The sequence below is a fragment of the Leopardus geoffroyi genome, chromosome E3, assembly GCF_018350155.1.
Source record: "Leopardus geoffroyi isolate Oge1 chromosome E3, O.geoffroyi_Oge1_pat1.0, whole genome shotgun sequence".
NCBI classification, from domain to species: Eukaryota; Metazoa; Chordata; class Mammalia; order Carnivora; family Felidae; genus Leopardus; species Leopardus geoffroyi.
In genome coordinates, this window is record NC_059340.1 from 24,715,245 (window position 1) to 24,739,669 (window position 24,425).

The 24,425-nt window shown below is 37.3% G+C and overlaps 1 protein-coding gene across 1 annotated transcript in view; it reads right to left on the minus strand.

Moving 5' to 3' along the window:
* LOC123589299 (phospholipid-transporting ATPase ABCA3-like) overlaps window positions 1-24,425 on the minus strand; it is a 70,478-nt gene that overhangs the window by 17,253 nt on the left and 28,800 nt on the right. The window contains exons 2-3 of the mRNA XM_045461209.1: window positions 22,161-22,237; window positions 17,765-17,892 (exon numbers count right to left, since the gene is read on the minus strand). Of these exons, the coding sequence (XP_045317165.1) occupies window positions 17,765-17,872 (108 nt within the window). The 5' untranslated portion in view covers window positions 17,873-17,892; window positions 22,161-22,237. The remainder of the gene's footprint in view (window positions 1-17,764; window positions 17,893-22,160; window positions 22,238-24,425) is intronic.

The window sequence follows — 24,425 nt, forward strand, 5'->3', positions numbered from 1 at the left end:
TAAACAGGTTTGTCTTACTGGTTGATTCCTAAAATAGACTGGTGAGAGCCTCTGCTATTTTGAGAAAGTTTCTTAGCATAATCATGCATAATATCAGAGAGAAATTATTCCAAAAGGAGCTTAATAGAAAAGCTCAATAAAAAACAACTCACAGGAAAAAGTTAATTATTGAGGACATGAAGCAGAACAACATTAAAACTTAACACAATCGTCACAAGGCAGCCCTGCCTACATTACCTGGGAAAGTTGCTGCCATGAATTCTTTGAACTTCTTTATCTTCATTGTTTTCAAACTTAATCTTTGCTGTCAGAGTGTATGCATTACACTCTGGTAAGGAAGAGTAAGAAAAAATAAGAGAACCCCTCCCCCCGAATATACTACGTTAGGAAGGAGAAAGTAGGTATGACTTACAATTATAGAAGAGAATAAAATAATCATATTTAGCTTTATGTCAATGACTGGATATCAGAATAATTTTTTTCATAAATTATGTTTTATAGCTACTTTTTTTTCATTTTTCTTTTCTTTTCTTTCTTTCTTTTTTTTTGCGGGGGGGGGGGGAGAGAGAGGGACATAGCAAGTTGGGGGAAGATCAGAGGGAGAGGGAGAGAATCTGAAGGAGGTTCCATGGTCAGCATGGATCCCAAGGCAGGGCTTGATCTCATGGCAGTGAGATCATGACCTGAGCTGAAATCAAGAGTCAGATGCTTAACTGACTGAGTCACCCAAGTGCCCTGCAACTTTTTTTTTTTTTTTAGAAAAAATATATTTTAAAAAATTCCAGTTAGTTAACATACAGTGTAATATTAGTTTTAGGTATACAATACAGTGATTCACCACTTCCATACAACATCTGGTGTTCATCACAGCACTCCTTAATCCCCATCACCTGTTTAACCCATCCCCCATCCACGTCCCCTCCAGTAGCCCTCAGTTTGTTCTTTATAGTTAAGAGTCTGCTTCTTGTTTTGCCTCTTTTTTCCCCTTTGCTCATTTTTGTTTGTTAAATTCCACATGTGTGAAATAACACAGTATGTTTTCCTTGTCTTATTTTGTTTAGTATAACACCCCCCAGCTCCATCCATGTCATTGCAAATGGCAAGATTTCACTCTTTTTTGGGGGTGCATAATATTCTAGTATGTGTGTATGTATGTTTGTGTATCTATATCTACATCTGTATCTATACCACATCCTTTTTATACATTCATCATTTGATAGACATTTGGGCTGTTTCCATAATTTGGTTATTGTAGATAATGCTGCTATAAGCATTGGGGTGCATGTACCCCTTTGAATTAGTATTTTTGTATTCTTTGGGTAAATACCTAGTGGTGCAATTACTGGACCATAGGGTAGTTCTATTTTTGACTTTTTGAAAAACGTCCATACAATTTTCCAAATAAGCTGAACTAGTTTGCAATCCATGCAACAGTGCAAGAGGGTTCCCCTTTCTCCACGTCTTTGCCAACACCTGTTCTTATGTTGTTCATTTTAGCTATTCTGACCTGTGTGAGGTGATATCTCACTGTAGTTTTGATTTGTATTTTCCTGATGATCAGTGATGATGAGCACCTTTTCATGTGTCTATTAGCCATCTGGATGTCCTCTTTGGGAAAATGTCTATTCATGTCTTCTGCTCATTTTTTAATTGGATCATTTGCTTTTTGGGTGTTGAGTTTGATAAGTTCTTTAAAGATTTTGGATAGTAACCCTTTATCAGATATGTCAATTGCAAATATCTTCTCCCATTCCATAGGTTGCCTTTTAGTTTTGTTGTTTCCTTTGCTGTGCAGAAGCTTTTTATTTTGATGAAGTCCGAATAGTTTACTCTTGTTTTTGTTTCCCTTGCCTCAGGAGACATATCTAGAAGGAAGTTGCTATGGCCAATATCAAAGAGATTACTGCCTGTATTCTCCCTAGGATTTTTATGGTTTCAGGCCTCACGTTTAGGTCTTTAATCCATTTTGAATTTATTTTTGTGTATGGTGTAAGAAAGTGGTCCAGTTTCATTCTTTTGTGTGTTGCTGTTCATTTGTTGAAGAGACTTTTCCCGTTGGATATTCTTTCCTGCTTTGTCAGAAATTAACTGACCATACAGTAGTGGGTTCAGAATAAATAATTTTTAAATAAAAATATAAATTACTTTACCTATTCTGTGGATTGAACCATGGAGAGAGTGGATCAATAACTGAAGAAATTGTTAAAAATCTCTCAGGAAAAATATGACAAGTTTAGACAACTTCACAAGCTAAGCTCCATCAAGAATCAAATAATTCCCTTATTACTTAAAAAATTTCAGAGTTCTCATTTTCAAATGGTCAGTGAGCACACACACTTGCATCTTCCCTTTCCTAAAATCCCTTTCAAATGTCATTAAAGATACGGGAAAAAGTATAAATCCATACCAACATGGAGAATGGAAGTGGAGGAAATAATGGGAACCAGATAACTTGAAATTTTCTTGACTTTTTGTAAGAAGGAAAGATGACTGGGTGGTGGTGGTCCATAAGCCTGAGGAAAAAAAAATTGTGGCCCTAAGAGACAAAATCTCAGAGAAGCTTTAAATGAAATGCTGCTGTTGTGGTCTTGTGAAAAGGTATTTAGGATATTTAATAAAAGTGTTGTACAGGTTTATTTCTATCTTATACCACCCATACAAGCCTCCATTCTGTTCTTTAAACACATATGGTCCTTCCCTAATTTGAGGCATTTGTTCTTGCTCTTCCATCAGTCTGAAATATCATTCATCTAGCTCTTCACTGGTTAGTTAATCTCATTCTTTTAGTCATCAGATCCAATACCACTCTGGAGAGATGTCCTCTATATATGTTCTATTGGAGGTGGGCTAAGTTACTCTATCTTATTATCTCATTTATCCTGCTTATTGTTTTATTTCTACATGAAACTACTGTGTTTCATTTTTTTCTCACCTGTCCCAGCCCTTAGAATATAAGTCCTATGAAACCAGGAACCTGTCTTCTTCAGTATTATATCAGTATAGAAAGTACAGCAAGTAGTAAGAGTTCAAGAAGGAGAAAACAGAAGAGATGGAGGAAAAGTGATAAATGAAATGACAGATTATTTTCTAGCACTAAATGAGGACTAGAGACTTTGGGTTGAAATTGCCATCAAGTGAATTAAGGGGTGGGGGAATCCATCCCTGGATAGTTGATGGTAAAATTACACAACACCAGAAGATAATGATAGAAGGTAGAAGTTTTCAGAGGAATAGGCTATTTGCAAAGAAAATAAAATCAGATTAACTAATCAGAGTCCTTTTAAGTAATATGGTTTAACATCAGAAAATCAATTAACTTTTATACCATATTAGAAGAATAAAGCACAAAACTTCCATATGATACTCAAAGACACAGAAAAAGAACTTTATCCCATTCATGACAAAAACTCTTGACAAACTAGAAATAGAATGGACCTCCCTCAAGCTGATAGAAAATCTATGAAAAACTTACAGCTAAAACTCATACTTAATGGATTGCCTTCCTCTTAAGACTGGGAACAAGGCAAAGATGTTTACTCTCATCACTACTCTTCAATATTGTACTGGAAGTTCTAGTCAGTAAAATAAAGATGTAGAAAATAAAAAATAAAAGAAGGTTTGATTTTGAAAGGATGAAGTAAGGGTATTTACAAACAACATAATCCTCCATAGAAATACATCTTAAGGAATACACAAGAAACTACCAGAAGTAATAAATGAGCTAATTAAGTGCACAGGATATAAGACCAAAAAGTCATAGTATTTTGAATATAAACAAAAAATCATTTGGATTTCTATATACTAGCAGGGAGCAGCAGAAAATAAAATTAAGAAAACAATTTCAAGATTTCTTTGACTATTTGGAGTCTTTGATGCATCCACACCTATTTTAGGATTGTTCAAGTTCTGTGACAAATGCTGGTGGTATTTTGATAGGGATTGTATTAAATGTGTAGACTGCTTTGGGTAGTATGGACATTTTAATAATATTTGTTCTTCCAATCCATGAGCATGGGATGTCTTTCCATTTCTTTGTGTCATCTTCAATTTCTTTCATCAGTGTTTTATAGCTTTCAGAGCACAGGTCTTTCACCTCTTTGGTTAGGTTTATGCCTAGTTATCTTATTGTTTTCCTCCCAGTTGTAAATGGGATTGATTCCTTAATTTCTCTTTCTGCTGTTTCATTATTGGTATATAGAAATAAAATAAATTTCTATATGTTGATTTTGTATCCTGTAACCTTACTGAATTCATATAAAAGTTCTAGCAGTTTTTTGGTGGTCTTTTGGGGGTTTTCTATATAGAGTATCATGTCATTTGCAAATAGTGAAAGTTTTACTTCTTTGCAGATTTGGATGCCTTTTATTTCTTTTTGTTATCCGATTGCTGATGCTAGGACTTCTAGTACTGTGTTGAATAAAAAAGGTAACAGTGGACATCCTTGTCTTCTTCCTGACCATCCTTCTCTTCTTCCTGATCATATTTTATCTTACAGACTAGAACTTCCAGTTTTTCCACATTGACAATGATAGTAGCTGTGGGTTTTTTATATATGGCCTTTTTTTATGTTGAGGTATATTATCTCTAACCCTACTTTGTTGAGGGTTTTTATCAAGAATGGATGTTGTACTTTGTCCAATGCCTTTTCTGCATCTATTGAAATGATCACATGATTCTTTTCTTTTATTAATATGATGTATCATGTTGGTTGATTTTTGAATATTGAACCATCCTCACAACCCAGGAATAAATCCTACTCTATCATGGTGAATAATTTTTTCCCCACTTTTGAAAAAAAATGTTTATTTATTCATTTTGAGAGAAAGAGAGAAAGATGGGGGAGGGGCAGAAAGAGAGAGGGAGAGAGAGAATCCCAATCGAGCTCTGTGTTGTCTCTGCAGCACCTGATATGGGGCTCAGTCCCACGAACCATGAGATCATGACCTGAGCAGAAATCAAGATTTGGACACTTAACCAACTGAACCACCTAAGTGCTCTTCCCTAAGTTTTTATTTAAATTCCAGCTAGTTAACATACAGTGCAATTGCACTACTAGGTATTTACCCAAAGGATACAAAAATACTGATTTGAAGGGATACGTGCACTCCAATGTTTATAGCAGCATTATCAACAACAGTCAAATTATGGAAAGAGCCCAAATGTCCGTTGACTGATGAGTGGATAAAGATGTGGTATGTATATACAATGGAATATTACTTACCATAAAAAATAATGAAGTCTTGCCATTTGCAGCAACGTGGATAGAGCTAGAGAGTCTTATGTTAAGTGAAGTAAGTCAGTCAGTGAAAGACAAATACCATATGATTTCACACATATGTGGAGTTTAAGAAACAAAACAGATGAACGTATGGGGGGAACAAAGAGAGAGAAGCAAACCATAAAACAGACTGTTAACTATAGAGAACAAGCTTATGGTTACCAGAGGGGTGAGTGGGGGCATGGGTGATATAGGTGATGGGGATTAGGAATGCATTTGTTGTGATGAGCACTAGGTGTTGTATGGAAGTGTTCTCCTCTAGAATTTTTTTTACTTTTTTAAAATTTATTTTATTTTAAAGAGAGAGAGCAAGCAGGGGAGAGGGGCGGGGGGAGGGGGGAGAGAGAGTGCGGGAGAATCTCAAGGAGGCTCTACACTGAGAACAAAGCTCAACACAGGGCTCAACTGCACAACCCTGGCATCATGATCTGAGCCAAAATCAAGAGTTGTTCGATCAGCTAACTAAGCCACCCAGGCACCCCTCCTCTAGGACTTTTATGCTTTTATATCTCACATTTAGGTCTTTAACCCATTTTAAATTTATTCTTGTGTTTGGTGTAAGAAAGTGGTCCAGTTTCATTCTTTTGCATGATGCTGTCCAGTTTCCCCAACACCATTTGTTAAAGACCTTTTTTCCCATGAATAATCTTTCCTGCTTTGTCAAAGTTGTCAAAGATTCATTGACCAGATAGTTGTGGTCCATTTCTGGGTTTTCTATTCTGTTCCACTGATCTATTTTGTGCCACTACCATACTGTTTTGATTATGATAGCTTTGCAATATAACCTGAAGTCCAGAATTGTGATGCCTCCAACTTTGCTTTGCTTTTTCAAGATTGCTTTGGATATTTGGGGTCTTGTGTTATTCCATACAAATTTTCAGATTGTTCTAGCTCTGTGATAAATACTGTTGATATTTTGATAGGGGTTGCATTAAATGGGCAGCCTGCTTTTGGTAGTATAGGTGTTTTAATATTTGTTCTTCCAATACATGAATATGGAATGTCTTTCCATTTCTGTGTCGTCAATTTCTTTCACCAGTGTTTTATACTTTTCAGAGTACAGGTTTTGCACATCTTGGTTACATTTATTCTTAGGCAACTTATTGGTTTTGGTGCAGTCATAAATCTGATTGATTCCTTGATTTCTTTTTCTGCTACTTCATTATTAATGTATAGAAATGCAACAGATTTCTGTACATTGATTTTGTATCCTACAACTTTACTGAATTTGTACATCAGATCTGTGCAGACTTGTGCAGTTTTCTTGTGGAGTCTTTCAGGTTTTCTATATATAGTATCAAGTCATCTGCCAATAGTGAGAGTTTTACTTCTTACTTACTGATTTGGTAGCTTTTTATTTCTTTTGTTGTCTGATTGCTATGGCTAGGACTTCCAGTACTATGTTGAATAAAGGTAGTAAGAGTGGACATCCCTGTCTTGTTCCTGACCATAGAGATAAAGCTTTCCATTTTTACCTATTTAGGATGATGTTAACTGTGAGGTTTTCATAGATGACCTTTATTATTTTGGGGTATGTTCTCTATAACCCTATTTTGTTGTTGTTATTGTTGTTGTTTTTATCATGAATGATGTTGTACTTTGTCAAATGCTTTTTCTGCATCTACTGAAATGATCATATGGTTCTTATCTTTTTTCTTATTTGTGTGGTGTATCACGCTGAACCACCTTGGCAACTCTGGAATAAATCTCACCTGATTGTGGTGAATGATTTTTTAAATATATTGTTGGATTCAGTTTGCTAGTATTTTGTTGAGGATGTTTGCATCTATGTTCATCAGGGATATTGGCCTGTAGTTCTCTTTTTTCGTGGTGCCTTCATCCAGTACTGGGTAATGTTGGTCTTATACATTGAGTTTGGAAGTTTTCCTTCCTCTTCTATTTTTTGGAATAGTTTGAGAAGAATGGGTATTACCTATTCTTTAAATGTTTGGTAGAATTCCCCTGTGAAGCCTTCTGGCCCTGAACTTTTGTTTGTTGGGAGTTTTTTGATTACTGATTCAATTTCTTTGTTGTTCACATTTTCCATTTCTTCCTGTTTCAATTTTGGTAATTTATACGTTTGTAGAAATTTATCCATTTCTTCCAGGTTGTCAAATTTGTTGGCATATAGTTTTTCATAATATTCTCTTAAGGTTGCTAGTATTTCTGTAGTTTTGGTTGTTATTTCTCCCCTCCCATTTGTGATTTTATTTATTTGAGTACTCTCTCTTTTTCTTCTTGATAAGTCTGGCTAGGGGTTTATCAATTTCATTAAAAACTTCAAAGAACCAGCTCCTGGTTTCATTGACCTATTCTGTTTTTTTCTTTTAGCTTCTATATAATTTATTTCTGTGCTAATATTTATCATTTCTTTCCTTCTGCTGGTATTAGGCTTGATTTGTCATTCTTTGTCCAGCTCCTTTAGATGTAAGGCTAGGTTGTTTGAGATTTTTCTTACTTCTTGAAGTAGGCCTATATTGCTGTATACTTCCCACTTAGGATTGTTTTTGTTGCATCCCAAAGGTTTTGAACTATCGTGTTCTCATTTTCATTTCTTTCCATGCACTTTTTTAATTTCTTCTTTTATCTTCTGGTTGACCCATTCATTGTATAGTAGCAAGTTCTTTAACCTCCATGCATTTGTGGTCTTTCCAGATTTTTTTTTTTTTTGTGGTTGACTTCTAGTTTCATAACGTTGTGGTCAGAAAATATGAATGGTGGGGCGCCTGGGTGGCTCAGTTGGTTGGGCGGCCGACTATGATCTCACGGTCTGTGAGTTCGAGCCCCGCATCAGGCTCTGTGCTGACAGCTCAGAGCCTGGAGCCTGCTTTGGATTCTGTGTCTCCCTCTCTCTCTGCCCCTTCCCTGCTTGCGCTCTGTCTGTCTCTATCTCAAAAATAATAAACATTAAAAAAAAAAAATAAAAATATGAATGGTATAATTTCAGTCTTCTTGTATTTGTTGAGACCTGCTGTGACCTAATATGTGATCTATTCCAGAGAATGTTCATGTGCACTCATAAAGAATGTGTATTCTGCTGTTTTAGGATGGAATATTCTGAATATATCTGTTAAGTCCATCTGGTCCAATGTGTCATTAATTTTTTTAAATGTTTTTATTTATTTTTGAGAGAGAGACAGAGACAGAGTGAGAGCAGGGGACGGGCAGAGAGAGAGGGAGACAGATCCGAAGCAGGCTCCAGGCTCTGAGCTGTCAGCACAGAGCCCAACGTGGGGCATGAATCTATGAACTAAAAGATCGTGACTTGAGCCAAAGTTGGATGCTCAACCAACTGAGCCACCCAGGTGCCCCTCCAATGTGTCACTCAAAGCCATTGTTTCCTTGTTTATTTTCTGTTTAGATGATATGTCCATTGATATAATTGGGGTGTTATAGTCCCCTACTATTATCGTATTATCAATAAGTTCCTTTGTTATTGTTTTATATATTTGGGTGCTTTCAAATTTGGTACATAAATATTTAGAATTGTTATATCTTCTTGTTGGATTGTTCCCTTTATGATTATATAATGCCCTTTTTTTGTCTCTTTTTATAGTCTTTTTAATGTTTGTTTATTTTTGAGAGAGACAGAGACAGAGAGAGAGAGAGACAGAAAGAGAGCGAGCATGAGGGGGGAGAGAGCATGAGTGGAGAAGGGGCAGAGAGAGAGGAAGACACAGCATTTGAAGCAGGCTCCAGGCTCTGGACTGTCAGCACAGAGCCTGATGCAGAGTTCGAACTCACAAACTGCGAGATCATGACCTGAGCTGAAGTTGGACGCTTAACGGACTGAGCCACCTAGGCACCCTTAGTCTTTGTTTTAAAGTGTAGTGTATCTGATATAAATATTGCTTCTCTGGCTTTCCTTTGATGTCCATTTGTGTAATAAATGTTTTTCCACCCCTCACTTTCCATCTGCAGGTGTCTTGAGGTCTAAAATGAGTCTCTTGTAGGCAGCATATAGATGGCTCTTGTTTTCTTTTTTTTCTGTTTTTATTAAAATTTTTTTTAATGTCTATTTATTTTTGAGAGAGAGTGAGACAGGGTGTGAGCAGGGGAGGAACAGAGAGAGAGGGAGACACAGAATCTGAAGCAGGCTCCAGGCTCTGAGCTGTCAGCACAGAGCCCGACGCGGGGCTTAAACTCATGAACTGTGAGATCATGACCTAAGTGGAAGTCAGACACTTAACTGACTGAGCCACCCAACTGCCCCTTGTTTTCTTTTTCTTTTTTTTTTAAATCAATTCTGACATCTTATGTCTTTGATTAGAGCATTTAGTCCATTTACACTTAAATTATTGATAGATACATATTTATTGTCATTTTATTACTTGTTTTGTCATTGCTTCTGATCCCTTCTTGTCTTTGTCACTTTTGGTCTCTTCACTCAAAGAGTCCCCTTTAATATTTCTCATAGGGCTGGTTGAGTGGTTAAGAGCTCCTTTAGTTTTTGTTTGTCTGGTAAACTCTATGTTTCTCCTTCTATTCTGAATGATAGCCTTGCTGGATAGAGTATCTTGGCCACAGATTTTTCCCTATCAGCACTTTGAATATATCATGGCACTCCTTCTGGATTGCAAAGTTTTCTGTTGCAAAACTCTCCTGCTAGCCTAATGGGCTTTCCTTTGTAAGTTAATGAGTTCCTTTGTCTTTCTGCTTTTAAGGTTTTTTCTTTATCACTATACTTTGTAAATTTAATTACAACATGTGTTGGTGTGGGTCTGCTTTTGTTGATTTTGTTGGAGTTTTCTGTGCCTCCTGGATCTGGATATCTGTTTCCTTCCCCAGATTAGGGAAGTTTTCAGGTATTATTTCCTCAAACAAATTTTCTGCCCTCCTTTCTCTCTCTTCCTCTTCTGAGACTCCTATAATGTGAATGCTATTATGTTTGATGGAGTCATTGAGGTCTCTATTCTCATGTTGTATAATTCCCTTTTCTCTTTTTAGTTCAGCTTGATTACTATTACCGTGTCTTCTAGGTCACTAATTTTTCCTCTATTCTTCCATCCTGCTGTTCATTCCATCAAGCATGTTTCTCATTTCATTTCTTGTGCACTCTTTCTCTGCTGTTACTCCTTATCTCTGTGATAAGAGTCTCACTCATGTTTTCCACTCTTTTCTCAAGTCCAGTGAGTATCCTTATGATCACTGCTTTAAATTCTCTTTCAGGCATGTTCGTTATATCTGTTTCCTTTAGATCTGTGGCTGCGGCCTTGTCCTCTTCTTTTATTTGGGATAAATTTCTCTGTCCCTTCATTTTGTCGGCTTCTTGGTGTCTATTTCTCTGTGTTAAGAAAGTCATCTGTGTCTTCTTCTCTTGAAAATCGTCACTTTATGAAGAAGAGGTCCTGGAGTGCCTTGCAGTCCCTCGTTTGCCAGAACCTGGCACTTGATGAGAGTATCCTGTCTTGCTTACACCCTGTTGTATATGAGTCACTTTTCTTTTAGTGCAATTGTCTGCACAGACTCTCTGCATGTTGTGGGCTGTGCTTGCTCACTGTGGTGTTAGTGGGACCCAGGGAGGCCAGCTGTGAGGGGGTATGCTAGCTGGAGAACTTGAGAGCAAATCAACAGGATTAGCAAAATTTCTGTTGGGCCACTAGTCCTACACTGGATCCTCTGAAGTGCTGTGGCAGCTGGGGACTGTGTGCTGGGGCTTCCAGGTCAGAGGCTGGGCATGACTGGGCCTGACGTGCTGGCACCTGGGGGTATGTGGCATGTGTCAGTGGCTGGGGGCACATGGCTGGGTGCTGTGGTGGATGTGTGTTAAGTGCTGTGGAAACTGTGCACCCGGCACCTGGTCACATGCATGGCTTTACAAAATTCTGCCTTGAGCCCAGGGCCTAGGCCAGGAGGCCTGGAGTGGGCTAATCCTCAGAACTTGTGGGCATGGTGCACTGCTAGCAGGTTTGGTAGGAAAAGTCTATGTAGCTCCTGACTCTCTCAGGTGGCTCTGTGTTTACGCTGGGGTATAGGGGTAAAAAGAGTGCCTGTCAGATGCTTCATTTTTGAAGTCCTCCAACACCCTCCACAATCAACATTTACTGTCTCCCATTTGCCCCCAGCATTGGATAAACTGACATATTTGTGTTGCCTGTTGCCTTTCCATGCAAGCTTCTGTCTTTAAGGACTGCGACTGAGCTATCACTCACCATTCTGGCTCACCCAGTGCTTAGTCAACACACTTTTTAAAGTTCCAGGCTCCAAGTACCACTGTTTTTGTAAACTCATGGAATTCAGTCCCTATGGTTTTTAAAGCCAGATATTTAAATTAGCCTTTAGACTAGACATTAGATCAGTCTTCCCCGTGTGAGGGCCCCTTTCTCTGACCTTTCTACTGTTGCAGTTCCCTCCCTGTTGCGGGCAGTTTCCCTCTGCTGTTCTGACTTTCCTAACCTTTCAGATGCAAGCTTCTTCTATTTAGTTGTGGAGTTTGTTCTGCCAGTCTTTGGATTGCTCTCTGGTTTGCTGATTTAGATGTGGACAGTGTCTAGTTGAAAATGTGGAACAGAGTCCTACTCCATCTTCCTTCCACTTATTTTTCTCTCAGTCATGCTTTTCAAGTACAAAATCTCCATTTATTTTTATTTACTAAAAAAAATTTTTTAAAAATCTTTATTTTTGAGAGAGAGACAGAGTGTGAGCAGGGGATGAGCAGAGAGAGAGGGAGACATAGAATCCAAAGCAGGCTCTAGGCTCTGAGCTGTCAGCACAGAGCCTGACTCAGGGCTTGAACTCACGAACCGTGAGATCATGACCTGAGCCAAAGTCGGATGCTCAACCGACTGAGCCACCCAGGTGCCCCTGAAATCTCCATTTATTTTTTAAAAATTATTTGTTTCTTGGGGCGCCTGGATGGCTCAGTTGGTTAAGTGTCTGACTCTTGATTTCAGCTCAGGTCATGATTTCACAATTTGTGAGATTAATCCCCACATTTGCACTGACAGCGTGGAGCCTGCTTGGGATTCTCTCTCCCCCTTCCCCACCCCTCGCTTTCTCCCTCTCTCTCAAAATAAATAAAATAAATAAACTTTAAAAATGATTTGCTTCTTTATTAATATTCTCTTTGTGGAGACATAGTTACTATAATTTAATTCTTTAAACATATTTCCTTTAGTACTCTGAAACTATTTGTAATAACTGATTTAAAGTCTTTGTCTACTAAGTTTAATATCTGGCTTTTTTTCTCCCTGTGTATGGGTCATATGATACGTTTCTTCCTGTATTAGTTTTCTGGGGCTGCCATAAGGAAGTACCACAGAATGGGTGGCTTAAATAACACAAATTTTTTTCCCCACAGTTCTAGAGGCTAGAAGTCCAAGTCAAGGTGTCAGCAAGGTTGGTTTCTTCTGAAAGCTTTTTCTCCTTGGTTTGTAGATGGCTGTTTTCTCCCTGTCCTCACATGGTCTTTCCTCTGAGTATGCATGGCTGTGTCCTAATCCCCTTTTCTTTTCTTTTTTAAAGTTTATTTATTTTGAGACACAGAATGTATGGATACATGTGCATGTATGAATGCGTGAGCAGGGAAGGGACAGAGAAAGGGAGAGAGAGAATCCCAAGCAGGCTCTGTGCTGACAGCACAGCCCCGATGCAGGGCTAGATCATTACGTGAGCTGAAATCTAGAGTTGGACGCTTAACTAACTGAGCCACCCAGGCACCTCCTAATCTTTTCTTATAAAGATACCAGTCATATTAGATTAGGGCCCACCCTAATGACCTAAGTAAGTTTAGCTTTATTACTTCTTTAAAGAACCTACATCCAACTATAGCCACATTCTGATGCACTGGGGGTAGGCCTTCAATTTATACATTTTCAAGGGACACAATTCAGCCCATAATTATCTTTCTGTTACTGTTGTTGTTGTGGAAACTAGACATTTAAGATAAATAGTGTAACTGAATTGAACTGGTATCTGAACTCCCCTCCCCATCCCTTGTTTGCTGTTCCTGTCTTTTTTTTTCCCCCTAACTTGTTGCTGTTCATTTGGTTAGTGACTTATGTGGACTAATTCTGTAGATTCTGATTCCTCTACCGGGTACAGCCACTTATTTCTTTGACAGGCTTAAAAACAATCTGGCTTTTATTTTTAAAACTGGTTCTTAGAAGTCATCCCTGGGTCAGTATAATTTAGTAATCAGCTAAAAGAATTTTTTACATGCCTAGAGTCAGTAAGTCTTCCATTCTTTGTCAAAAGGATCTGTGAATGAAGGCACACCTTCAAATTTAAGATCCTTTACAGCCTCAACTTTTAATTTCTTGCTTGACAGGATCTCAACATCAACTAGAGGTTTCTGACTGGAGTCTTCTCTCCTAGGTCATTTCTGGTCATACTCACTACTATTCTGAGCCTTTAATATCCTCAGGAATTGTCAGAACTTTTCAAAGTTCACTTTGGTTATCTAGCTCTCTAGGTGTTCCTTCAAAATTAATTTCTGGCCAGGCTCTTATTTGGCTCAACTGAAATCACAACCTTAGCCAAATGTAATGATGTTGCCAGCAGACTGCTATTGTTTTTATTAATGCCCTGGCGATAGGGCTTTTTCCAAAAAGCTAAGTCCCGATTCAAATTCAATAGCAATAATTGCCTGGGAATGGAGTTTTTCAGGGACCTGCTATTTTAGTCAAAGTATTGACAGTGTCTAGGGATGGGGCTTTTAACACAGCTCTAAATGGATCAGTTCTTTTAATCAACTTCAAGACTTTTATAGCTACCATGAGCTGAGGAGGGAGTGTGATAGGGACAGTTCTAAGTTAAAATGCCACAGACCTTTACTACTGTTTTTATAGAGGTTTGGTACTTTTTTGTTTGTTTGTTTTGTTTTTGTTTTTGTTATTGTTTTTTAATAGACTCTTTTTAAGTTTGTTCTGTGCTTTTGGTTAATTTCCAGTGCTCTTAATTGGCTGATTTTAAAAAGTTGTTTTCCAAGTATTTTTGTTGCTTTTGTGGGAAAAGGAGTTTATTCCATCATACCAAAAAATTAAAATTTTCCATTTACTAACTTTTGGAGTAATGTGCTACATAGGAATAGATAACAAGCTACATAAAAGGGTTGCTTTTACTATTAAGAAAGATAATATAGAGTGTTTATTATGGTTTTTACCAAAGGTAAGCATTAAACAAATTAAGTATAATTATTTATACTACCTTCAAGAAATTAGTTCTGAGGAGCCAGTCTTCTAAATCTTCAGCCACCTGTTTTTAAAAGATGAATTCAGTAGCTTGAAGGATAACCTTCAGATGTTGGAATCAACATTTTACCTTGAGAGATTAGAGAAACATTTCTGTATTTTGGTCAAAATAAAAATTCAGCTAAATTTCACAGGAATATAGTATTTTGGCCTTTTTACTCATCCTCTTAAAGGTATCTGAAAGACAACCTATAGCCAAAATGCCTCCATTAATTATTAACTTTTGTGGCCAGTTGTCTTGAAGTGTACTTTTTTTCGCGTCTGATTTAGCTGCCTCTAAGATACTGGTGATTAGTAGGGAAAGAAAGAAATGGGTAGCTAAATACCAACTAGTTAAGTCCCTTCTTTATAAACAATGCAAATAGGTCTTCATATAGCAGCACTTTTTTTCCTATGGGTCTTACCTCTTACCTACGGTACTTCCCAAAATTCTTGATTCTTACGTTTTAGAAAAATCTTAAGATGATTTATGAGATTCAGAGCCAAATCAGAATTCCCTGAAATTGAGTAAGGCACAATTGTTCGACCATACTGACTCAAATCAAATTCTCTGGTGGGCAGGTCATAATGTGAGTTTGCAGTTATTAATAGATACGTAGTTAAAACCAAAATCACGGATATACGTAACAACATCAACTTCCAATTTTTAGTGCTCTCTTTATAAACATGGAATGAAATTGCTGGTGGTAAAGTGAAAACTAAAGAGAGGAGAGAAACATAGCATTACAATGGGTGGTAACCCAAGCAGGAAATTCATAGTGAAATCCATTAATACAAATGATTCAAATTTTTATCCCACTAGATATACATATGTAATACAAATGACTCTGTGTCCTGGAAGCTAGATTCCTATAGGAATCAAGGCTTAGATGTAGAATCGGCTCTTCTTATCATTACTCCCAGAGACCTTCCTGTGGAATTCACACTTTCCATCATCACAATTCCATGCTCTGCTGCATTAAAGGCTTGTTTTCTGGGGTAGGAGAAACACTTAGAACTTTCACTAAGACTCATATGATTACCACCAATAATACTCAGCCGCTCACACTAGTGTACCAGCATATAAACAAGTTATTACATCAGAGTGAGCAGGGCTAGGGTTGCTGTTATACAATGAAAGCAGAAAGAGGTATTTCTGAAATGTGGGGGTTTCACTGGGGCACCTCTTGGTTTGCTTATTTTTCCACTGATAATAGTGAATATGCACTTTGCAACAACCATGGCCTGACAACTAAAGGGCTCAAGAAGGGTATGGCTCAACTTAACAACGAAGCAAGGTAGACCATTTGAAGTGTTGGTCAAGAGTGACTAAAATTTAGAATGTAAATGTGTAAATATTTCCTTATATTAAAATCCTTCTGTTGAAATAGCTGCAGTAGGTCTGTGCCCCCATGCAGATTGTGACTAACAGAAACTGGCACAGATTACAATGAAAGGACAGAAAAGGAAGGGATGGATGTGCAAGCTGAATGAGAGTTTGGATGGGAGTTCACAGTAGCACTCCTATGGTAGAGGAAATCATATGACCAAAAACCCAGAAGCAAAAAAGTAATATGGTTCATCTACGGAACTTCCAGCAGGTACGTAGTGCATACTATACAGTATACAAAGGAGTGGGAGAAATGGGATTGGAGCAATATCTAGGTACCAGGACAGATAGCCATATATCTTGGGTAAAGCACTCTGGATATGAGCCCAAGGCAATGGGAAGTTGCCAAAGTCTTTTAATTAGAACAGTGACATGATCATATCTGAGGTACAGATGAATCATTGTGGCACTTGTGGATAAATAAAAGATCCTGTCAAGAAAGTCTGCTAAGCTGGGAAAAAGCTAGTAGATACTAGAAGGTTTATGCTATACAAGAAGTCAGCAACAGAGATCAAAAAGTACGTTTAGAAAACCATTAAAACCAGACCAAGGAGCATGCTGTACATTAAATCTCTGGAACTTGTTCGTCTTAAATATTCTCATCACATACACAAAATGGTTATTTTGTGAGGTGACAAATATGTTAACTAACCTTACTGTGGTAATCATTTTCTAACATATATATGTGTGTTTCAACAGTCACATTGTACATCTTAAACTTACACAACATTATATGCCAATTATTCCTCAACAGAGCTGGGGAAAAACAGACCAAACGTCTAAGGAAATAACTGGGGGAACTTTGGTGCCTGGAATCTAGTACAAATATTTGAGGACACAAGCACAGTCATTTAGTAATGAGAATATAATTTGAAATGGCACTTAACACATGTTGAGCCAATGCGTATTATTGAGCCTAAATCCATTATCAGCATATGGATAATTTTGACTTAGTAAACGGAAGGAAGCTGGTACAGAAGCATGGAGTCATGGAAGGATGGAACATCCTGATTATCCTATCAGTGCATTTATTACTTTTGCCTTCTACTAACACACAAATGCATTCTAAACACAGAATTTGGCTCCATGTCTAGGTATTATAGACCATTTACTTCCATCACCTCCAGCATAGAATGTCTAATAAGATCTGCTAGGTAGACACCACGTTGAAAGCACTGTTTTTCGTTCTCCTTCCCATGGGCTATACTATAATCAGATCCTTTCTCAGCGCCTGTGGTTGTCCTAGTTCTGAATCAATATGGCTGAACCTTAGAGTTTTTTCTACTGATTTATGAGAGAACTTAAAATCTGTTTCTTTCTTTTTTTTTTTTTTAATGTTTTTTTAAATGCTTATTTATTTTTGAGAGACAGATAGAGACAGAGTACCAGCGGGGGAAGGGCAGACAGCGAGGGAGACATAGAGTCCAATGCAGGCTCCAGGCTCTGGGCTGTCAGCACAGAGCCCGGTGTGGGGCTCAAACTCACGAGCCGTGAGATCATGACCTGAGCTGAAGTCGGATGCCCAACCAACTGAGCCACCCAGTGCCCCGTAAAACTCTGTTTCAATCAAAGAAAGAGGATTTTTTTCCCCAGGCGTGGTTCCTTGTTACTGAAAATGTATCTGCTCACCACTCTTTGCAGAACTAGATTGGATGCCTGAGAAGTCAAAATTTCCCATGAATCTGAGGCCTTCTGTGTGTAGTTTTTTCCTTATCATAGTGCAAGAGTTAATTAAGAGCATAGAAATTACTCAGATCTGGATTTATAATCTTGCTCTATTGTATACTGGTAGCTTGATCTTGGGAAAATTGGTTTCTTCATTTATAAAATAGGGTTAGTAATATTAAATCATTATAATCCTAGAAACTAGAAGTGCAACTGCTAGAAAACTACGTATTTAGAAAACTCAAAATAAAACAATCTCACCTGAAGTGGCAGAGGATCACTGCTGCTTTTGAAGTTACAGTCGAAAATGATGGCAGCCAGTATTTTATGAGATCCAGAGTCATACTTAACATACTTCTCAAACTCCATTTCTGAAGCAAACCCTCGAACTGTAAAGAGGATAAATTGTTCAGGATAATGGAAATATCTGATAATTCTTCCTGAGGGGATAAAAGCTTATCCCAATATTTTAAATTTAAAAACACTGTTTTTCAAATACTGGTATCACAACTACTTAATAGATACTGGAGGTTCAAAATAATTTTAGGTATTTTATAAACCTTACTCCAATTTTAAATAATCATTATAAAATATATATAAATATAAATCATTAATCATAAGGGAAATGCAAATCAAAATCACAGTGAGATACCACTTCACAACCACTGAGGTAGTTACAATAAAAAAGACATAAGGTAACAAGTGCTGGTGAGATTATGGAAAAACTGGAACCTTCATACACTGCTGATCAGAATAGGAAATGGCATAGCAACTTTAGATAACAGTTTGGTAGCCCCCAAAACGTTAAACATAGTTACCACATGACATATTCATTCCGCTCTTAGGTACATAGCCAAAAGAAATGAAAACATATGTCTACATAAAACTTAGAGATGAATGTTCACAGCATAATAGCCAAAAGGCAGAAACAACCCAAATGTCCATCAACTGATGAAGGATATACCAAGTGAATGCAGCATATCCATACAATGGGCTATAACCTGACAATGGAAAGGAATGAAGTATTGATACAAACCACAACATAGATGAACCTTGAAAACATTATGCTAAATGAAAAAAGCCAGGCACAATAGCCCACAATTTCCATTTATATAAAATTTATACATATAAGATTTCTTTATAAACTATTTATATAAAAGGTTTATAATAGGCAAATCGATACAGACAGAAAGTAGATTAGTGTTTTCCTAATCCTGGTGGGATAGGATTGTAGTCATGGCCAAAGGTTACAGGATTTACTTTTGGTGATTAAAATGCTCTAATATTGATTGTGGTAATGGATGCACAACTCTGTGAATCCACTAAAAGCCACTGAATTGTATGTTTTAAATGGGTAAATGTGTGATATATGCCTTATACTTCAAAAAGCTGTGTCACAGTTTTCTTTTTTCTGTTTTTTTTTTTGTTTTTTTGTTTTTTTGTTTTTTTTTTTTTTAAAGTAGGCTCCATGCCCAGTCTGGGGCTTGAATTTACAATCCTGAAATCACGAGTCACATGCTCTACCAATCCTGAGATCAAGAGTCATAGGCTCTACCAACTGAGCCAGCCAGGAGCCCAAAAAAACCTGTCTCAAAACAAGATAAATCAGGAGATGGAGATCACTTCAAATTGCACTTAAAAATACAACTCATATGATGGCTCAAAAGCTGTAGAGAGATAACAGAGGAAGGAGTCATGAAGACAGATCAGTAGAAATTATCTAATCTGAATGAGAGATGGAAAAAATGGGAAAAAACTTAAATAGATCCTTAATGACCTATGGGACAATACATCTTTTTTTTTTTTTTTTTAATGTTTATTTATTTTTGAGAGAGAGAGACAAAGTGTGAGCAGGGGAGGGGCAGAGAGAGAGGGAGACACAGAATCAGAAGCAGGCTCCAGGCTCTGAGCTGTCAGCCCGGAGCCCGACGCGGGGCTCGAACTCACAGACTGTGAGGTCATGACCTGAGCTGAAGTTGGACGCTTAACCGACTGAGCCACCCAGGCGCCCCGGGACAATACATCTTTGAGAAATAATTATTGAAAACTCTTCAAATTTCATGAAAGATAGAAACTTACAGATTCACAAGGCTCAGTGAACCCCTAACAGAATAAACCAAAAGAAATCCACACTCGGACATATAGTAATAATAGTTTTGACAAATAAAGATAGAAAATATCTTGAAAGCAGCCAGACAGAAATGATACAGTACCTATAAAAAAGCAAGGATTCAAATGCAGATTCTTTTCAAAAACGAAGGAAGTCAGAAAAAAGTGGCATATACTTTTTAAATGTTGAAAAGACTGCCAATCCAAAATTTTATACCAAATGAAAATAATCTTCAGGAATGAAGATGAATTAAAGACATTCTCAGATGAAGGAAAAGAAAGAGAATTCAATGCTAGTAGACATGCTCTAAAGAATTGTTAAAGAAATTTCTTCTGAAAGAAGGAAAATGATAGAAGAAGGAAAGTTGGAATTTCAAGAATAAAGTTACAAGCAAGAACTATGGTAAATATCTGGTTAGTTTTCTCTTAAGTTTTTTAAAATATGTGTGTAAATTATAACACTTCCTGGTATAGTTTTCAACTTACATAGATGTGAAAACTACAAACTGAAGAGAGAAATATAAAGGGACCTATACACTGGTAAACATTTGCCATTACAATAAAGTAGTAAAATATTCTAAATTGACTGAAAAATTATGTATGCATAATTTTAACCCCAAGAGCAACCACTAATATTATATATTAGAAGTCCAATTTTTCATTTTTTCAGAAATGGTATCATGCCTACGAATTCTTCAACTAATTCTTTATGAAGTTACAAAGGTTTTCTCCTATGCTCTCTCCTAAGTGTTTTATCATTTTACTTTTAGATCTGTAATCCATTTTGATGTATTTTCTGTTTAAGAGTGAGGTTTCACTGTTTTAGTTACTGATGTTCAATTTTTCAGCACCATGTGTTGAAAAGATTATCCTTCCACTATTGAAAAAAAATATTTTGGCAGATCTTTGGGTTCTCCACAGGTATAACTTGTTTTATTGCATTTTACAGATACTGTTTCTTACAAATTGAAGGTTTGTGGCAACCTTGAGTCAAGCAAGTCTACTGGCACCATTTTTCCAACAGTATTTAGTATTTGCTCATTTCATGTCTATATGTCACATTTTGGTATTTCTTGCAATATTTCAAACTTTTTCATCATTATTTTATTTGTATGGTGATATGGATCAGTGATTATGACTCGCTGAAAGCTCAGAAGATGGTCAGCATTTTTTAGCACTAACAGGTATTTTTTTAAGCATTTATTAATTGTCGAGAGAGAGACAGAGAGCGCACAAGAGAGACCAAGTGCGTGAGTGAGGAAGGGACAGAGAGGGAGATACAAAAACTGAAGCAGGCTCCAGGCTCTGAGCTGTCAGCACAGAGCCTGATGCAGGGGTTGAATTCATGAACTGTGAGATCATGACCTGAGCCGAAGTCAGATGCTTAACTGACTGAGCTACCTAGGCACTCTGGTAACAAGTATTTTTTAATTAAGATATGCAATGCTTTCTTAGACATAATGCTACTGCACACTTAACAGGCTACAGTAGAGTGTAAATATAACTTTTTATATGTCCTAGGAAACCAAAACATTCATCTAACTAGCTTTACTGTGATATTTGCTTTACTTCAGTGGTTTGAAACTGAAACACAAGATCTCCCTGTGGTAGGCCTGTATTGTTTTATTGATTTATGTGTCTATCCTTCCACCAATACCACATTGTCTTTACAACTACAGTTATACTGCCAGTTTTAAAATCAAGAAGTGTGGGGCGCCTGGATGGCTCAGTTGGTTGAGCATCTGAATCTGGATTTCAGCTTAGGCCATGATCTCATGGTTATGAGATTGAGCCCCGCATTGGGTTCTGCGTTGGGTGTGGAGCCTGCTTCATATTCCCTCCTCCCACCTCTCCTTTTACACTTCCCCCCACAAAATAAAAGAAAAATAGCAAGAGTGATTCCTCTGATTTTATTCTTTTTTAAAACACCACTTTATCTCCACTGAAAAGCGATTTAATAAGTTTTACAGAAAATTTTAATTTCTAACCTTTTACACTGCTGTTCAGATTCCTCTTCACATTCTCAGCAATGTCGTTTACCAAATTAATATTAGAAGGCACATAAATCAATTCCCAGTCTTCAGGATTTATGAAGAAAGGAGGCAGAGTACTGATGGGCTGAGAAGTAAAATTGTAAGGTCCAACAGCCTTTATATTAATAATTGTACGGAATACCAAAATCTCGTTGGGAACACCAGTACTGATAAGACTTCCAATATTAAATTAAAGAAATGCCTCCTCTAGAAGAGGAACAAAAAGATGGTATTAATTAATCTGAGAATACACATTTAATGCAAATGGATAGCTCTATGATATTGAACTTCTGCCAATTTCACTCTGAAACAGCCAAGTGCTTCCTAGACTATCTTGTGCTACCCCTTCTTCTCCCCTCCCAACTTTCTAGTAGGTCATACTAAACTATTGATTAACCAGTTTTATACATTTAGAAGAGCTTTGGAATTGCTTTTTTCAAAAGAATGTACACACATACCCCTCAACTGCAACAAACGGGAATTTATGAACATTTTATATGGATGCCTTCACCCACCTTTAAAGTGAAATTTTTCCAGAGGAGCACTGCAAATTGGTTGAATGTCAACAAGTCCACTCTTCCACAATTCAACTCTGGGGATAGAGGAAAGGTTTTATAATGTTAAGTTACCTAATAATGTGGATATCAAGCAAATAATAGAATTACTTCTTTCTCCTAATTTTCCTTTCAATCAGCCTCAAATACTGATAGCAATTATGATTACATATTTGAATTAAAGAAAGTCATACCATGTCTATTTTTCTATTAGTTTATTTACCATCTAATGAACATATTTAGAGTGTAATTAAGATGTGGCTCCATTTCTCCAAATGGTTATATGCCTGTGGATATTAGGGCCAAATCCTAATTCTTTCATAGAATGATGGTGAGAATGGTTTCATGATATATATCCAAATAAAATACATACATACACGCAACAAGGAAAATATCCATGAGTACACTTAATATAACTATTTGTAATACAGAAAACCTAAAAACCACCCAAAAATCAACAGTGGAATGGAAACTGCAATGTATCTGTACAACAGAATATTGCAAATCGATGGTAGGTATTAACTGCAATCATGCAGTCTAAACATCCCAACATAGTACTTACCAATGAAAAGCAAATTTGGGGTGCCCAGGTGGCTCAGTTGATTAAGTGTATGACTCTAGATTTTGGCTCAGGTCATGATCTCAGGGTCGTGAGATCGAGCCACATGTCGGGCTCTTCACTAGGAATGGAGCCTGCTTAAGATTCTCTCTTCCTCTTTCCCTACCCCTTCCCCCAACCACCTTGAAAAAAAAAAAAAGAAAAGAAAAAAGAAAAAGAAAGAAAAGAGAAAAGCAAGTCAAAGAAGAATATGTTCATTAACTTCCCATTTAGCTCAAGTTCAAAAGGCAAAGCTTCAGCACATAGTGATTAAGAATGTAGGGGCGCCTGGGTGGCGCAGTCGGTTAAGCGTCCGACTTCAGCCAGGTCACGATCTCGCGGTCCGTGAGTTCGAGCCCCGCGTCGGGCTCTGGGCTGATGGCTCAGAGCCTGGAGCCTGTTTCCGGTTCTGTGTCTCCCTCTCTCTCTGCCCCTCCCCCGTTCATGCTCTGTCTCTCTCTGTCCCAAAAATAAATAAACGTTGAAAAAAAAAAAAATTTAAAAAAAAAAGAATGTATTCACAGGAACTATACTGAAACAAGGAAAGGATTAATCCAAATTATCAGAATACCTACAGACTAGGTTTGGAGAGAGGTTTACAAGTGGCTCTAAATTCCTGTAAATGTTATTATTTAATACTATAAAAAATAAGTATTTCTTCATTATAGTTTAAATTTCTTATATAATAGTCTTCTCTATGTATTACATGTAGCAACATTAAGCAAACTTGGAAATAATGTTTTTAACCCACTTTCATTCATATTTAGAAACTGAGAGTCACACCTGCTTCCTAAAACAATACTGAAAATACACAACAGAATGTGGGAAATGTAAAGATAGCTCAAAAATATAGAAAGAAAGAAAGAAAAAAAATATAGAAAGAAAAGCTAATTCATGGTGTCAGCTCTTGGTAGGCTTATTAGAACTGGCAACACTCAGTCAGGAACCAAAAGGATAAATTAGATTTCAACAGACAGAGGAGGGAAAATAATAAGAAGAAAGGTAGGATGGCATAAAACTACAAGGTATGTTCAGAGAATGGCTGAATTTTTTTGGCTTTCTGGTGGAAAAAGTCTCATAAATCACTACAATATACAGCATTTTCCCTCTTGGCTTTTTTTTTTCTTCTGGAGAGATTTATAATGCTAGAATATGAATTTTATAAATTGAACAATTATTAAAATAAGGTGCACATAAAGTCCTTGTATGGAATACATATGTAACACTATACCTGAAATTATACATTATGTACAATTTATTTACCTCTGCATGTATATGTAGAATTATACACTTATCATTAGATTTCCTGTATGCTGAAGATATAATCGCCATCTTAAGAACCAGATTGCTCCAGGTGCCTCCCACAGTCCCAGGCTCCCAGTGGGATGGCTCCCATAAACCTACCCTCCCAATCCACTCTGGCACCATCCAGCTCCCATCCAGCAGATTCCCAGTCCATTCTGATGCTAGCCAGCTCCATGGCACCAAGCTCCTGACAGGGTCTCAAAAGCCAGGCTCCTGGCTCACTCCAATGCTCACCAGTTCCATGACTGTGGTGGCTCCTGTGGCTCTAGCTTCCCAATTAGTCCCCATAAACCCAGGTTCCAGATAGGCACCTGTGAACTCAG